The 18,127-nt window shown below is 36.1% G+C and overlaps 2 protein-coding genes across 6 annotated transcripts in view; one reads left to right on the top strand and one right to left on the bottom strand.

Moving 5' to 3' along the window:
• LOC139961180 (synapsin-like) overlaps positions 1-18,127 on the bottom strand; it is a 545,708-nt gene that overhangs the window by 342,853 nt on the left and 184,728 nt on the right. The gene's annotated exons all lie outside the window — the stretch shown is intronic.
• On the top strand, positions 5,248-10,760 carry LOC139961083 (metalloproteinase inhibitor 3-like). Its single transcript, XM_071959952.1, has 4 exons — positions 5,248-5,734; positions 7,307-7,528; positions 8,245-8,378; positions 9,136-10,760. Exons 1-4 carry the CDS (start codon positions 5,617-5,619, stop codon positions 9,319-9,321), a joined length of 660 nt encoding a protein of 219 aa, XP_071816053.1. The 5' UTR covers positions 5,248-5,616; the 3' UTR covers positions 9,322-10,760.

The raw sequence follows: 18,127 nt of genomic DNA, 5'->3' as shown, positions 1-18,127 counted from the left end.
ACTACACAATCCATGCACTGAGCATCTTCCCAAAAGCAATCCACATAATGTTACTCTACCACAAATGACACCTATGAAAGGTATTATCATAATCAATACTTTCTGACACAAATATTCTCAATTGTAGTGTAAATTTTTTAAGGGCTGTCTTTGCAGCCCAAATGAGAATAAGCTGTCAGGAGGACTAAAGTCTGAGGCCCAGGGTCAATTACAGTAGGGGCCCAGGAATAATGTACTGCCATTTTCATAACATACAAATGTTGTAAAGCACTATTTGGGGGCCTGGAGGGGTGACCTTGAGTGGGACAAGCCAAGCAAGTGACAACAGAAAACCATCCAAGTTGTTAGCTGTGCAATATTCCACAACCCCACACGCACAAACCAAGATGAACTGGCAGCATACAAAACAGTACTTGAGCAATAACGGAGCAGTAACAGAGCAATAACAGAGCAGTAATGGAGCAGGCCCGGACCACAAACAGGTAAACTACTTTAATGTAGACACATCATAATGAGACGCTTCTTGTCTACGACCCTCTGAACCATCAGGAACCAGTTATTCAACTTCTCCCACAAGGATGTAAATTAAAACAATGCTTGAAACTCAACTTCTTGGACTCTTCTCATGACCTGGGTATAGTCACTTGTTGCCACTGTATGTATCATCCTATCAAGTTACTGATACCCTTAGAGTACATTTGCTGAGCATGCAGTCCTTACAAAACCTTATGTATCTCTGTTACTATTGTTATTTTATCATTAAAAAAAACAATGCAGGTAATCACAGATATTCATGTCGGAGCACATTAGCCAACTTATAATGTCTAATATTCTTCTAAAACAATCAACTTTTAGCAAACTGCTATATTCTAGGCTTCAAAACTTAGTGCTGTTACTACTGTGGCTGTTTAATCACTACACAAATTTCAAGTGAAGCAGTGGAAAATGTCAGATGGGAAGGGGTTGGGTTTGTCCAGCAAACATTCACCCTTCTATGGAATAAATTCAGTAGACACTGAAGCAATGAACTATGCAATCAAATATTAAGTGGGTATGATGACCAGAAAGGTCTATTACCTGGGGTGGGGAAGGTGGGGATGAGAATGGACTGTTGGAAGAGATATTGATCGTGGGGGAGTGGATAAGTATAGGAAATCAAGTCAAACAAAACTGTGAAACTGCTTTAACCTCCAAACTTAAATTAATCATAATTAAAGTAAAATTCTGTGATAGAACATTTTAGCAATAGTTTTTTTATGTTTCTAAAAAACAAATAGTACTGAACATCTCCTAGTGTGCTCTGTTGCTTTGTGAGGTTAAACATGTATTTTGGAGTTCTTACAATGTCTATATAACACAAAAACTTTTCCTTGTTTTAATGCCAGAGGGGTTCCGGTACATTTAACGCCAACGGCAACTCACTATATTGTGTTTTACTATAGTCATGCATAGGTACAGAACTTATAACGGATACAAAATGGCACTTCTAATCATCTGACTTTAAACCTTTTATGTCATAACTCTCTATATATACGACTCAGACTCTACTACACTAAACTCAGTAAATAGAGGGCAGCATACAAATAAGTTTTCATGTAGCTGTTCTTACAACTCCCTGATTTGACTAATTAGAAGGTCACTTGTATATAGCTAGCATTCTTCCCACTAATATTCCCAGAGCAAGGACTTCTCATGAGTCAATAACATCATTATCATCATTTGAATCTGTGAGACCATGTCCACATTAATGATTCTACCATGACAAGTCATGAAACTCACCAAGACTTCAGAAAAATGCGATGTTTAAAAAGTCCTCTAAATGAAGTATAAAAGACTCACCGTTATTCGACTACATTCAAAACAAATAGCTTGTATTACAATGTGGCTAACAGGGAGAAGGAAGAAAACCATGAAAGTAGAGAAGTTGGTTACCCTCATTTATATCTACATGTGCTAACCTATTGATTTTTAATTTCAAGGGCTATTCCTCCAGATGTGACCGGTTAACGGAGGAGGTAGAATGGAAGCTAAAGTCAGGGAGAAATTGACCCACCCCTTTTACCCATCCCTTATAACTTTTCCCCTATGCCTCTATACCTCTCCTTTTGCTTGGCAGCTGCAATGCATATTAGATTTGAACATTATGACACTGAATATGGTAGGAGCAAATCTGGTCATGCTAGGTCGAACTTTCACAATCTTTGTTCTGCCATATAAATCTAATTAGCGGCTGGTTATTAACAGAGATGACCAAGTTTCATCAATTGGAAAGGGTATTAGAACTTTGGATTGGGAATGTCATTGAGATAAGCCTACAAGGTAAATTGAAAGCAATTGTATTATTTAAAATTCTCATTTGATTCCTAGCAAACAAATACTCCAACCAAGCTTCTGGCATTTTGCAGATAAAAAAAAACTCTCATAAATTTACAGGATTTTCAAGATTAAACAGAAGTTGTACCATCCCCACCACCTTTACCCTTCTCCCTCCCATTGTCCTTTGTGCATATGAACCTTGTATTACAAATACTATGAGACAAAACTGCTTTCTTCATCCACTTCATCCTTGCTTATTGGGCCACACTGTATTTTACACAAAAGTGTTTGGCCATTTACCCCCTCAATACAAAATCTTATTGATTATCATGATATTGGGAATCTCAAATACAGGAATTCTAGATGTCACAATTTCTTTCTCAATAAATAAGGGAAAAACCTCAATTACTCATTGTTTTCATGGTCTCCCCTGCTGTTTTATGGCAAAGCCACAATATCTGGTACTTGATAATCACTTGATAGAAAGTAAAGGTATGTTGTTTTCTTTAAGAAAGTCTATAGTTATCAATTTATAATCAAGTTTAATGTAATAAAATATGACAAGGAAACAAACAGGGTAGGGGAGGGATTTTTTTCAAGGGGGATGTTTATGTGACATAATGCATCCTTTAAACTTCCAATGTTAAAACTGTTTGCCTGACTTTGTATTATAAGTACATGACAAATATTTCCAGGAAAAAACAATTGAAGGAAGAGAAGGATATGAAACACAACTCTGAAGAACATTAAACATTATATCACCAGGAGCCAAGAACTGCTTGGTATTACAATTACAGCTAAACAAAACTTGTAATATAATGACAGGAGGAAACCATTTATGCCTCCTACAGAACTAAAAAGATAAATTAGTCTCTAACAGCGTTCGACTTTGTGCTTTTTTGTTGTGCAGCAAAAAATGCTACACATAATTGGTTTTGTATAGGTATTGACCAACTTTGAGTAGCAATTTTTGTCCGGCAATGGAATTTCAAAATTTTGCGACCATATATAAAACCCAAGTAAACACACTCACAACTGGTCATATGCAAAACATTACAAAGCACATTTTGGGATGAAAAACTTTCTTTCTTCCCCCCCCCCCAAAAACAAACACCTTCTCGAGCCGAAATTTCTTCCAATTCTATGATTGAATTTGTTTTGACTTTGAAAACAAGTATATCATAAAAATCAACAAGTGTAGGTACAGAGTAACAATATTTCCATTACTGAGATTTTTCAAGCTAAAAATAGTCAATGTTATGTTTACAAATTTCCCATGATTTGATTGCTTACAGTCAATTATCCATTGTCTGGAAACATTCTTGCATCTGTGGTGTACAAAGTATATTGATAACAATAATTTCTAGCAACGTTACTATCCCGTGTAGGGATAGCAAAGTTTGTGCTATAGGCTAACATATGTGTGCACTCAATATCATACGTTAGGCCTTGTTGTCACATGTTTCGACAAGAAGCGCTATAACGGTCAAAATAACCATTGAATTGTTTCTAAGACTATCACATCACATTTGTGACATTATTTTGAGCACAGCATGGAATGTGTTGAGACAATTTATAATTTGTGGGAAATTGTGGGATGTTACGGTAGCTGCAGAGTGAAGTGTATGACTCGCAGTGCCTTGCTGTATAATTACGCCACAGTCCGGTACGGAAAGAACATTGATTAGTATAATGTAACTCCAATTGTCCAACACTGTTTTCAATGAATGTGACAAAACTTGATGACACACGTACCCACTGGGCTAGCTGTGTAGAGATCAGTTCGAGATGTTCAACGATTTTAGTCTGATTGATGTCAGGTTTTATTGCAAATATGAATGAATCATATTGCAGCATGTGGTTTGTGTTTCTTCCCAAAATATTTGCATAGAATATTGCCTATAACCGGTGTATCCTTGCTGTGTGTGATTTTTTATTTAAATAAATTGGCAAATATACTGCATCTCATAATCTACGCAGTACATTTTGAGAATTGCATTGCAAGTGAGTCATATTTTGCGATGCGATACCGGTTAAATGAAATGCTGGTCTCTTATTCCTCTGTAGTGTTTCTGTAGCAAGAAATCCATTTCTGCTAAGACAATGACAATCTGACAAAGGAATTTTCCCTGCGGATATTATGAATATCTTCCTACGAAGTCTAGACTTAACATTCAAGGATTTATTTTTTGATCACTTGGGCAAAAATATGCTAAATCAAGTATATGGAAGCAAAAAGTGATGTATCCTGTTTTCTGCCCTCTGGCATCAATCCTTTGGGTGCCCTTTCAAGCTAGCCTTGTTGCCCAATTTTACAAATGAAAAATGGCTGCAGTGCCCTGCCAGTTCAACTATGAAAGCAAGACAATTTTTCAGGTAGGATACCAATTATTGGTATCTTGCTGTAAAAATTACCTTGCCCATATTAATCCTTAATGAAAGCCCTGCAATAAAGTTGTGGGAAAACAGAGGGGAAGGGCAGGGGGTAGATGGTTATAAAGGTGTCTAGATTTTGTTCCAACTTTTATTTCTTCACTTCCTGCTTTTATTGTTAAGTATGTAGTATTAGTTAGGAAGTGGTTTAATCCTGTCAACAAACTGTCTATTAATTTGATGAATTTCAAGCATTTTGTAATTAACAACTTACACCCTTCAGTCTAGACATGAATTACACAGATTAAAATAGTCCGAGAGTTATAGTTTCTTGTCTCACTTTCATATCTCAGAGGGGGCGAGAGCGCCTGCTATGTAAACCAAAACAACTGAGTAGGAGTGACAATTACACCATAGCCAGATCTTGCTTGTCCTTATTATAACCATGACATCCTAAAACAGGAAATGACGATGACAATCTATCAGGGGGTAACCATGATATTCTTGATGATGCAATGTGCAATAAATGGTTGTTAACTATATCCTGCAGATCAAAAGGCTATATAATATCAAGGACATGCAGGTTTTCAGCATAAATGTGTTCCGCTTTATATTATAAAGAAAAATTCTTGCATTACAGTCACACTAGAATCAGCTTTCACTGGTTTTACTCTTCTCTGTGGTAGAGCCATTTGCTAGTATTGTTAGAATCTGCATTCACTTCAATATACACGTGCACTGTACTGTTTTACATTAGACTACTACTGTACCAACTGCAGTGAGTGCCCAAGGAGACATCACTGATAAAGTTCCAGTAAAAGTTTCTTTTCATACCATATTGAAGAGACCTTCTAGACTCATCAAGCAGTAACTACTAGACTTTGGTTTTCATTCATCAAGATACCAAAACAGAGAAATCTCAAGATCATGGCAGTGACGAGAGTATTAGTGTTGGTAGCAGTGGTTGCCCTTTGCATAGAATCTGTGCTTTCCTGCATGTGTAAGCCACAACATCCGCAGACTGACTTCTGTGATTCTGAATTTGGTAAGTGACCTAGTTAAAGCTGTATTTCATTTTTGGGGTACAAGTAATTGTGACCAAGTTGTGTAATATTTATACATAATCAGGCCTATATGTCTAACCAAGATATGTTGTATGATTATAATCATTGCTTTAGTTAATTGTATATTATCAATTAATATGAAATGTTATGTAGAAAATTTGTATCAAACGTATTGTACTAACTCATTTGAAACCCTTTTTTAATGTATGATTAATTTCATCACTCCCTAGTATGGATTTTTGTGAACTAAAGAACCATCAATTTTGTCTTGCACTTAAAGGTAGTCAGTATAGGCCCCCAAATTATAGCATGCTATAATTGCTAGAAGTTTCAAACAGTACTTTTCTGGAGGTCTTTACTCTCCAAAACTGTTCTCAGACATATTTAAAAGAAACACAAGATGACTGAATGTCTAAGTGAGGAAAATTTCCTTGAAGGTTGTAATAAAAATAGTTTAAGAATTTTGACCAAAAGTGACCATATTTGAATATCTAGCATCTTTGGGGCCAATTCAGCAAACCTTTAACATTCTTCCTTCCACATGCAAAGCAGTATTATTTATACAATCACATTGTGTCAACATCAATGCAAAATGTAGCTGTGCTTAATTAGTTTGTATTTACACATGTATACTCATTCAGTAAGAAGAAACCATTTAATGTACTAATTCCATGTAGATTTACACAAATATAGTGCTTTGACTCAATGTAGACAATGTGATGACATTAAATGTTTCTCTTAGTCTAATCATTCTATTCCAATTCTGTTCCCATTTTGCTTAGCCTTCTTATTTATCTAAACCCATTATCACTGTATCTCCCAATTATTATAACATTGGTATGAGTAACTAGTTATGCAAAAGGTAAACTTCGGATGGATTGTCCAAGGACGATTTTACTTTGCCTGATGCAAAATAAACACCTTTTTAGTTTCACTCTTGAAAACTGGCAGTCAATTCTGGTACAAAAATGTTTAAGTTTCAAGATCTTGATAGTTGAAATTGTCAGTTTTTACCAAAGTGAACTTGAAGCAAACAGTTGTGATTCCATAAACATGCTCATTGACAATATTATGTCTTTTCATATTTCTAAATTTTAACTTTTTCTTTGAAGTGGGTAGGGTCCCAACTTTTCAGGGGAATGTGAAGTTAACAGTGTACAGTACTAATGAATGTGATATATTCACATGCGTTGTAATGCATCTCAAATTTGAAGAAAGAAAATTGGCTGCAAACTACTGCTTTCTATACTGACAACAGTCACAAAGGCTGTTGAAAGATTTCAATTCACTTTGTGAATCTAAAGACTAAGGCAATGAATGATGGCAAGTATCAAAGAGGAGGTCTATATAGTGCATTACATACAGATAAATAAATAATGTTAAACTATAGCATCAATGAAACCAAAATCATCATTCAGCTATTCTTCATAAGATAAACAATGATCTTATGTGAAAGTATTTAATTGAAAAAAATATATTCTAATTTAATCACTTCTGTTTTATACAATATCACTCCTTATTATCTCAATATTAATTAATTTAAATTCCCACAGTGCTCAGAGGCAAAATTCTCACAAGGACCCCAGTCTATGGTGGGTTTAATCCAGACATGCCAATGAAAATTGTGTACAACGTGCAAGTGAATACAGTTTATCGCACCCTTGGAAGCAATATCGACATCAAAGAGGACGATGAAGTAAATATTACCACACCTGGATATGAAAGCATGTGTGGCGTCACAAATATGACCGTGGATGAAAGGTATCTTATAACAGGTAAGACGAACTGGCACAGGACCATAGCTTGCCAGATGTCACAGTTTTGGGGGACAAATGGTAGCTGATATCATGGGATATCTGAGAATGGGACCCCCTTTCCCTATGAGAAATTGTTTGAGAAAACCACAATTTGTGTGTAGTACAGGATTTCATTCTTTTTAGGGGGAGGGGGAGATGAGAGGAGGGGACAGGAGAGGAGAGGGAAGATGGAACTATTCCCTCCATGCCAAAAAGGAAAGCCTTGGGAGGAAGGGAAGGCGCAGGACAGAGAAGAAGGCATAAAATATTAGAGACGAGTATTCATGAAGATATTGGGATAACCATAGGAGCCTGGGATAAATTAAGATGTAAATTATGGCATGAATGCTGTGTCAAAGTGTCAGTAACCAAAGACTAATCTGGTTATGTCAGAGGGAGTGGAAAGAGATGTGTGAAGATAAGGAAAGGAGTGGTTGAGTATTGATATACATGAATAATAGTATTCCTTCAATTGAAAGCTTTAAAACAGAACTAGTTTATTGCTTTTGTTTGTCAAGTGGTCACATGCATGAAACCATGATCCCAATATGACTGACATACATGATTTAATTTAATTAAATATTGTTTTTTATTCATAAATGTTATTGTTTTTACTGTATTTAGTTATAGATTAATAGCAATTTAACTACTTTTTGCTTTTCTTCCTACCCCCTTCTTTCTCTCTTTCCTTTTAGCTAAGGAAATTGGTGGCAAGCTGATCACCAATCTCTGCAAATGGAATGCACTGTTTACCCAAGTCACAAGTTCTCAGAAGAAAATGCTTCGTAACGATTTCAAACAAGAATGTTCCCTAACACCACCATGTGAGGTAGGCAGAATACTTAATTGCATATCACTTTCCTTGTTCCAAATCAAACAATGCTAGTGACAAGACACATATGACATGATATGAATTTTTGTAATAATAGGCATTCATGGGATAGTGTATTAGTGTCCTTATGACAAGTACCTGGAAACCAATGAATTGGGGGCATTTCTCAGAAAACATCTGACTGGGGGTATTCGATAATGGTAGAAAAAATTTGGAAAAAAAAAACAGAATTATAACACCTTGAGTTTATATAAAGAATGTTCATGCCAGCATAAATTACGAATCAATGGGTTAGGTTTCCAATAGTCACTGACATGGGAATGCCTCTGCTCCCATATAAGGGAGCTGGATGGGAGAGGGGGGGGGCTGATTGCATGAACAACTTTATACTGTTTAGAAACATTATTGATTTTATAAAACAATAATAAATAAATCATAATAAATCAGAGTGACAGATATTAATTTGAAAAAAGTGGCTATCATGTATCAACAAACAATGTTTTAGATTGACATTTTCAAATTGTCAAAGGTCATCATTAAGTTGTCAAAATATCCAAACACACAAAAAAAAAGTGAGATTTAGTTGATCAATATGTAGTCTGTGAGTCGCAGAAAAATGACGTTTAAAAATTGTGACTATATTTAAACAACTTTTTTCCCCTTTAATATAGTTTTCATAACAAAGTGCGTCTTGATGTGACTGTAATGTGATCCTCTTGCAAACATTAATATTTATTTTTGTGTATTTTTTCAGGTACGTAAGTACTGTGGAGCTCCTGACCCATCTCAATGCCAACAGTTTGACGGATGTACCTTCTACCAGCAGGAAGACTGCTACACTCAGCACTCTTACTGCACCAGAAGAAACGGACAGTGTCAATGGCGACGATATGCAAAACGCTACAATGAATGCTTGGCTGCCCAATCAAGGAAACGGTAAATGGGAGCTTATTAACTCAAGCCAGAATGTATAGGATATTGAATATAAGGTATTTCTGGTCTTTGCAACTTTTCAAAGGATTCCTATAGAATTCATTACTACAGATGCACCACTTTTGTGTACGTCTAAAGGCTCACTGCTTCTGCACTTGAGGGTGAAACAGTTTCCTTCATGTCTGTTCTGGAAATTTAGGTTAATAAATCTACCTGATTATTATGATGCAAACAATGCTATAATTAACAAACAGGTATAAACGTTCAGTATGGGGTCCTGATGTCTATACCTGTATACACATGTTCGAATTAGATCATAGACTATGATGCTGGTGATCGTTTGAAGAGAGTATGCCAGACATGATCTTGGAGAACTCCAAATACATCAATTTTGTAAATTGTTAAAAAGCCGCAATAGGCTCAGGTCAGAACCTCTTCTTGCATAAATGGGAATTTCAGTAACAAATAAGACTAATAACCTACATCGCCAACTCTTCTTGACAATAACAAAACCAATTGTTCCAGATAATCAAATATAATTCATTAAATGTCATTTTAAAGAATCTTTAACAGTTAGTGAAGTTGCACCTAGACAGAGGACTTGTGCAAAATAATCAATTGTAAGAAGTGCTGCTTACATGAATATGCGGTATTATGCAGACAAGGTATCTGTACGTTCATCTCTTAAAGAATATAGTTCAGAGGATTTCCTTTTTGCGACAGATCATCCCATCTCCCCCCTCTCCCTCCCAGGACCCCAGGCTTTCAGGATTGAGAGATTGGCAGGAAATTTGAGCCAACCTAAAATATTTACTATCAAATTAGCCCACTTTGGCATGAAAGAGTGGATCAGGATCATACTTAAGTTTTAACAAGTTTGATTAAATATTGATAACAAAAGTGGTGTATAGCCTTCTGAAGGCTGTCTTACCTTATTTACTGTTTGGGAGTTTGAATTATATCAAAACACAATGAACTCTTCTTGCAATGACAATTTCTTTTGAATTTCTCCAATTGAGAATAGTTTAACTTGCCAAACACTAAAAATACAAAATGTTGTCCAGTGAAGTTTACTGCGACATAAACAAATAGAAGAATTACTTATCTATTTCATAACAGATAAAAACTGTTATGTGTTAATCTAGTTAGTGAAGAGTGCATTAAACCTGAGTTGAATACATGTAAATGTCATGAAATTAGCGAGTAATCATGCCATTGTCTGGTATATTGCTAGAATGCCCTCCCCCACCCCACCACACCCAACCCCCCTCACCATCACCCCCTCAAGAATAAAACAGCATCTCCACTTGTCCTCCATTTAAGGACAGAAAGTTGCCAGTATTTATAGTTCTGTAATTACTCAAAGCCATCTGCTGAAATTTTTGCCTCATGTGTTTTAATAGGGCATAACCTGGTATTAATAACATCATCTATTTTACTCAAGTCTCAAGTTGAAATATAATTTGTTTGTAAAAGTGCAAAAGAAAGCTCAACATATCATTTGTATTGCTCATTTGATTTACACTGAGATTTGTAACAATCAACATTTAATGCTCAGGATGAGTAGATAGTTAATGACATTTAATGTCATTTGATGTCATTCAGGGAATTGCATTTATTGTGTCATTTCTTTATCTGATGCACTGATGATGTTCTACTAAAATGTATAAATCAATTGTTAATTATGTTAATGCAACTTGAACATACCTTACCAAGGATAAAGCACTAGGACATGCCAGCGTCATTTGAATGAAAGTGGAAAGAGGGTTTAAAAAAGGAGAGTCAAATTATGATGTTAGTGATCGTAATGACCATTGGTATTGCACTGGTATCCGTCTTAAAGACGTTTGTGGCACAAATGTCCATTAAGAGTTCAGTTCTTGAATACAGATGTATTTTCAGAGTAAACTTGAAATACGAGAGATGGAGAGAGTTTGATGGATGCAGATAAGGTGTTGCAAAGATGCAGGGTAGCAGAAGCAAAACGACAGTTTCCTCGGGATCTGTAAGTAGGCTTAATGGTAGGAGGAGTTTTGTTCCAAGAGTGTGATTCACAAGGTTACTGTATGATTTGTATGGTCAAAAAATTGATGATAAACCAATATATGAATGGTAAACATATGTACATATGTTAAAGATGAATGATACTGAGTGAGAATGGAAGCCGATGTTGTTCTATTAACATAGGAGAAATATGTTCTTGGGGCTGTTGTGCTACAATTCTTGCAAGAATATTCCAGAGATGAGTTTAATAAACAAAATGGTTATTTGGCAGGCCACGAGAAGAGAGTGAGTTAATACACATGTCCAAGTATGCATGAAAAGAAAAGATATCAACTAAATTTTTGTGAATTAATGAAAGTATCTATATAAAATCTATATCAAATACTCAAAGTCATGTTATAAGGCTGGAAAATGGAAATGGCAATTTTTATTAAGTTATGCTCATGGGATTAATATGATACATAGCTACTCTTTATTTTTAACTACATGTTAACTGCAAGATGCTGAAAATCTACATGAAGTTAAATCTATTAAAGAAAGGACTAGTAAAATACCTTTTATCAATTGCATGAACTACATTTCTCACTTGCGCATAATTATTGTTGAAATTTTAATATCTTTATGTTCTTTTTATACCATTTTTCAGCTACTAATATAATATTTAAGACTATAAACTTCTTCCATTTCATTTGTGTTTGTCATGGTCAACAATACATTCTTTAAACTGTTGTCATATCTCAATTAGTGTACAACCCCATACAATCCATGCACTGAGCATCTTCCCAAAAGCACTCAGAGCGAAAATGGTGTTGTCATGAGAGTTTGCATTTAGCCAGGGAAAGACTGGACCAATGCTATGAGTAGCCTCCCCGCCCCTCCTCTTCCCCTTTCCAACTTCACACAAAATAATTATTTGCAACATCTTGCACTTAGGCCTACTTATATGGAACTAATAGTTTAAACTTATAGTTTAAATGTACAACAGAATGCACCATTTGACTTCTAATTCTTCTTGTCGGAGAAGACCCCCTACAAAGGAATTGGTTTCAATGTACCCAGTGCAAGTCCCCTCCTCAAAAAAATTCTTGTTCACCTCTTGCCTACCTTAATCAGTCGGGAAAATTTGAAATTTGCTACTCCCCACCCCCTGAAATGAAATCCTGTGCACGTCTCACCACTTGCACCCCAACCCTCTCCTTCCCCCCTCCCACTGATCAGAATGAATGAACCTTGTAACCCCCCCTCCCCCGATCAGAATTAATGAACTTATAACGGATACAAAATGGCACTTCTCATCATCTGACTTCAAACCTTCTATGTCATAACTCTCTATATACGCCTCTTACTCTGACCCTGACTGTACTACACTAAACTCAGTAAATAGAGGGCAGCATACAAATAAGTTTTCATGTAGCTGCTCTTGCACCTCCTTGATTTGACTAATTAGAAGGTCACTTGTATATAGCTAGCATTCTTCCCACTAATATTCCCAGAGCAAGGACTTCTCATGAGTCAAAAGCATCATCATTATCATCATTTGAATCTGTGAGACCATGTCAACATTAATGATTCTACCATGACAAGTCATGAAACTCACCAAGAAAAATGAGATGTTTAAAAAGTTTCAAGTCATCTAAATGAAGTATAAAAGACCTCACCATTATTCTAAGTGCATTAAAAAAAATAGCTTGTTCTACAATGTGGCTAACAGGGAGAAGGAAAAAAAACATGAAAGTAGAGAAGTTGGTTACCTCCATTTATATCTACATGTTCTAACCTATTGATTTTTAATTTCAAGGGATATTCCTCCAGATGTGACCGGTTAAAGAAGTAGAATGGAAGCTAAAGTCAGGGAGAAATTGACCCATTCCTTATAACTTTTCCCCTATGCCACTATACCCCCTCCACTTGCTTGGCAGCTGCAATGCATATTAAATTTGAACACTATGATACTGAATATGGCAGGAGGAGCAAATCTGGTCATGCTAGGTCGAACTTTCATAATCTAATTAGCGGCTGGTTATTAACAGAGATGACCAAATTTCATCAATTGGAAAGGGTATTATAACTTTGGATTGGGAATGTCATTGAGATAAGCCTGCAAGGTAAATTGAAAGTCAGTAATATCAATCAACCAGTGTAGGTACAGAGTTAACAATATTTCCATTACAGAGATTTTTCAAGCTAAAAAAAGTCAATGATGTGTTTACAAATTTCCCAGGATTTGATTGCTTACAGTCCCTTATCCATTGTCTGGAAACATTCTTTCGTCTGTGGTGTACAAAGTATATTGATAACAATATAACTTCTAGCAACGTTTCTATCCCGTGTAGGAAGCAAAATTTGTGCTATAGGCTTACATATGTGGGCACTCAATATCAAAACGTTAGGCCTTGTTGTCACAAGTTTCGACAAGAAGCACTATAACGGTCAAAATTACCATTGAATTGTTTCTAAGACTATCACATCACATTTGTGACATTGTTTTGAGCACAAAATGGAATGTGTTGAGACAATTTATGAATTTGTGGGAAATTGTGGGATGTTACCGTAGCTGCAGAGTGAAGTGTATGACTCGCAGTGCCTTGCTGTATAATTACGCCACAGTCCGGTGAGGAAAGAAAATGTTTAGTATAATGTAACTCCTATTGTCCAACACTGTTTTCAATGAATGTGACAAATATTGATGACACACGTACCCACGTAGCTAGCTGTGTAGAGATCAGTTCGAGTTGTTCAACGATTTTAGTCTGATCGATGTCGGGTTTTATTGCAAAATATGATCGAATGCAGCTTGTGGTTTGTGTTTCTTCCCAAAATATTCGCATAGAATATTGCCTATAACCGGCGGATCCTTGCTGTGTGTGATTTTTTTTACACAAATAAATTGGAAAATAATACTGCATCGCATTATTACTCAGTACATTTTGAGAATTGCATCGCAAGTGAGTCATATTTTGCGATGCGATATCAGCTAAATCAAATTCTGGTCTCTAATTACTCTGCAGTGTTTCAGAAGCAAGAAACCCATTTCTGCTATGACAAATGAAGATCTGACAAAGGGATTTTCCCTGCACATATTATGAATACCTTCCTACAAGGTTTAGACTTAACATTCAACAATTTACTTTTTGATCACATGGGCAAAAATATGCTAAATCAAATAAATAGAAGTAAAAAGTGATGCATCCTGTTTTCTGCCCTTTGGCATCAATCCTGTAGGTGCTCTTTCAAACTTGCCTTGTTGCCCAATTTTACAAATGAAAAATGGCTGCAGTGCACTGCCAGTTCAACAATGAAAGCAAGACAATTTTCAGGTATGTTACCAATTATTGGTATCTTGCTTTAAAAATTACCTTGCCCATATTAATCCTTAATGGGAGCCCTACAATAAAGTTGTGGGAAAACAGAGGGGAAGGGCAGGGGGTAGATGGTTATAAAGGTGTCTAGATTTTGTTCCAACTTTTATTTCTTCACTTCCTGCTTTTATTGTTAAGTATGTAGTATCAGTTGGGAAGTGGTTTAATCCTGTCAACAAACTGTCTATTAATTTGATGAATTTCAAGTATTTTGTAAACAACAACTTACACCCTTCAGTCTAGACATGAATTACACAGATTAAAATAGCCCGAGAGTTATAGTTTCTTGTCTCACTTTCATATCTCAGAGGGGGCGAGAGAGCCTGCTATGTAAACCAAAACAACTGAGTAGGAGTGACAATTACACCATAGCTAGATCTTGCTTGTCCTTATTATAACCATGACATCCTAAAACAGGAAATGACGATGACAATCTATCAGGGGGTAACCATGATATTCTTGATGATGCAATGTGCAATGAAATTCCATTTACGCTCTACAGCTCTAACAGATGATACATATATTCTGTGTAAAGCACAGTAATTATAACTGTATGGTATAACATCTTGACAGCCTTTGTATTAATAAAATGAGGATTAAATTCAAGTCAGGTTCTTCTCTTTGTCTTTTTTATCAGCAGTTTATAACTCTAAATTTTAGTTTTAATTGTAACATATCACTTTCATTTCCAATTGTCTCCATAGATAGGTAGATTATTGCCTAATATCTCAGTGTTCATGAAACAGAAATAACCGCTATATTTTAGTTTTAATTGTTACATATCTCCTTCATTAACACAACTTTCTCACCATGAGGTATGCATTATTTCCAATTGTCGCCATAGAATACTGATTTCATTACTTATCAGCATGCAGAAATAGAGATATTCTGCTGGTGGGAAAAAAAGAAATACAAACATGTAGACTTAAACACTCTTCAGAACAGGGGCGGCGATCTGTTTCAAATATTGGGGGGGCATTTGCTTGGATGCAGGCGAATTACTATAAAAGCGGAGCGCCACCATTGGTTGGCGCGCAGCATACAAGAAAATTTTTGGTTTTGATAGCCCCCCAGATCACTGGAAATGGCACTTCTCGGGCTTGAAAATGACCAACCAGATGTACACTTTTGCCTGAGAACCAAGTTTTACCTAATAGATTTTTTTCTTCATTCATCATACCTTTTTTCAAGATTGTCACCAGTCACACATCATGTTCGACCTCATTGCATCTCCTGTGGATCATTGCTTTTGTAGGTAATTCTACGTAACGCCCCTTAATACCCGTCAGCCCCACTTTTCAAGGTTTTAAGCCCATTATTTGTTCAGAATTTGAATAATAAATTCACTTCAAAACATACCCATAATGTTGCACAAAATTTCATCTATGGACAACCAATATAGAAAACCCCCCTCAACCCCTAACAGACCGGTCAAAATTGCACGAGTAGAGGGAAGTATGATGAAGAATGTTGTTCAAAGAATTTTCGAAAATTCAGACACAGTTAAATTATTGGTGTTAAAATATTGAAACCTCTTATAACGGCTTCTATAAAACTTCGATATCATAGAAAATCCAAAAAAAATATGCTCGAGGGGGAAGGCGGTCTCCACCCTTCACCCCCCCCCACCTCCCTTGGCTAAGCACCTGCGGTTAGAAATCTTGTAGGAAACAGGCCAAATGGAAACCCAGTGAACCCATATCGATGTGGATCATATGTATGATTGTACGTACTTACACTCATACACAAGATTCCAACCAAATTTCATTACGGATGCGGTCCGTCTAGCTATTCATTTCGAAAAAAAAGTAAAAACTACTTTCGGTCATATATAGTAACAAATTGTGACACGGTTAAACAGGCGCCTTGTGAGGAATTTGCCAAGGGAGGGGCAAAGCTTGTACCCAGACTATCTAAGCGTAGCACCACCATAAGTTGGCGCGAAGCGCAAAAGAAAATTTTGGCCGAAAATGCCTCCCAGATTGCTGGAAATGGCACTTCCCAGGCCTTTTAAGTTGCATCTAAGCATTTTCTATTTTGAAATTACTAGCGATATCATAAAAATATACAAAACATATGCTTAAAAAAAAACTATGCCACCAAATATTGGGGGGGATATTAGATACTATATCCCCCCCAACAAAAATATTGGGGGGGACATGTCCCCCGTCCCCCCCATGATCGCCGCCCATGCTTCAGAATAAAGATGAAATAGGTAGATTATTGCCTAATATCTCAGTGTTCATGAAACAGAAATAACCGCTAAATTGTAGTTTTAATTGTTACATATCGCCTTCATTAACACAACTTTCTTACCATGAGGTATGCATTATTTCCAATTGTCTCCATAGAATACTGATTTCATTACTTATTAGCATGCAGTGAGATACTGTAGAGGCTAGTGGAATATTCATAAGCAATGGGTAGTTTATAAACTTTCTTAGACAGAAAGAAATAAGTATTGGCTAAGCGTTTGAGCTACCGATGAGGGTAGTGGTATTTATGCTTGGGAACCTTTGACTGTTGATGCATCTTAATGGAATTATGATGACTGTAGAACCAGTTAAACCTGGGATGGGCAAGAAGGAGGGGGCTGGGGAAGAGCTGCGGTGCCATTAGGCCATATTGGCCATACTACCAAGTTTAGAGCCTACTGTTGGGTTATATCATTAAGTTTAGGGTTAAATGCTTCCTGATTGTCATGCCATTGAGATAACCTAGTTACCAGCCTGTCTAATTTGCATTGAGGATCTAGTAAAGCCTTGTTTTTTTGTCAGGAAATGATTCAGATAATTAGGCTGTGGTCAGAAGATATACCAGAGTGCTGTTAGGTAACACATAATTAAATAATCCTAGACACAGAAATACACAAGGTTTCTTTAAAAATTATAGGAATAAATTGTATTATATGGTAAAGCATATTGTACTTGATCGTTGCAATTTTCTCAATGTACAGTAGCATTAGTGCATTGTAAATTCCAATGAAAAGTATAAATTTCAGAAAACTAATCACCTTTAAGTAATCAAACTAGGCTAAATTATAAGTGCAGTATTGATATGTTGCCATGCAAAACTTTCTTTAGCAGTTTTGAATTTGAAGAAATCGTATTACATTGTTGGCCCATAGTTACTATGGTCTATGTGGGAATGACCATTCCGTCAGCACCATTACGTAACTTTCAGTACGTAGTACATGTCGATCTCAAAACAGGAAATTCCCACTGAGCTTCCATGAAACCAGATTCCGGTGAATCCCAATAGTTAAGTACAAGTTTGTCCTGATTTCTAGGTGGTAACTAGATAAGGTTTTAGATGGGGAGTTTTACTTCCTATTTTTATTACTGACACTTGTAACTACTGGATATGACTTAGACAAGTGAAGAGCAGGATATTGTTTACACCTGATGTACTTAAAAGGATACGGAAATCCAGTTTTACAACACGTACATG

This window comes from Apostichopus japonicus, chromosome 20 (assembly GCF_037975245.1).
Source record: "Apostichopus japonicus isolate 1M-3 chromosome 20, ASM3797524v1, whole genome shotgun sequence".
In the NCBI taxonomy this organism is placed as follows: Eukaryota; Metazoa; Echinodermata; class Holothuroidea; order Aspidochirotida; family Stichopodidae; genus Apostichopus; species Apostichopus japonicus.
The sequence above is the reverse complement of the archived record's forward strand: the minus strand, read 5'-3'. Positions and strand labels throughout refer to the sequence as shown.

What these genes read in the sequence shown, in the direction of transcription:
- LOC139961083 (XM_071959952.1), top strand. Translation starts at nt 5,617, where the DNA reads ATGGCAGTGACGAGAGTATTAGTGTTGGTAGCAGTGGTTGCCCTTTGC. An exon ending in CTTCTGTGATTCTGAATTTG is followed by an intron (nt 5,735 to 7,306) that starts GTAAGTGACCTA and finishes AAATTCCCACAG; the next exon opens with TGCTCAGAGGCAAAATTCTC. An exon ending in CCCTAACACCACCATGTGAG is followed by an intron (nt 8,379 to 9,135) that starts GTAGGCAGAATA and finishes GTATTTTTTCAG; the next exon opens with GTACGTAAGTACTGTGGAGC.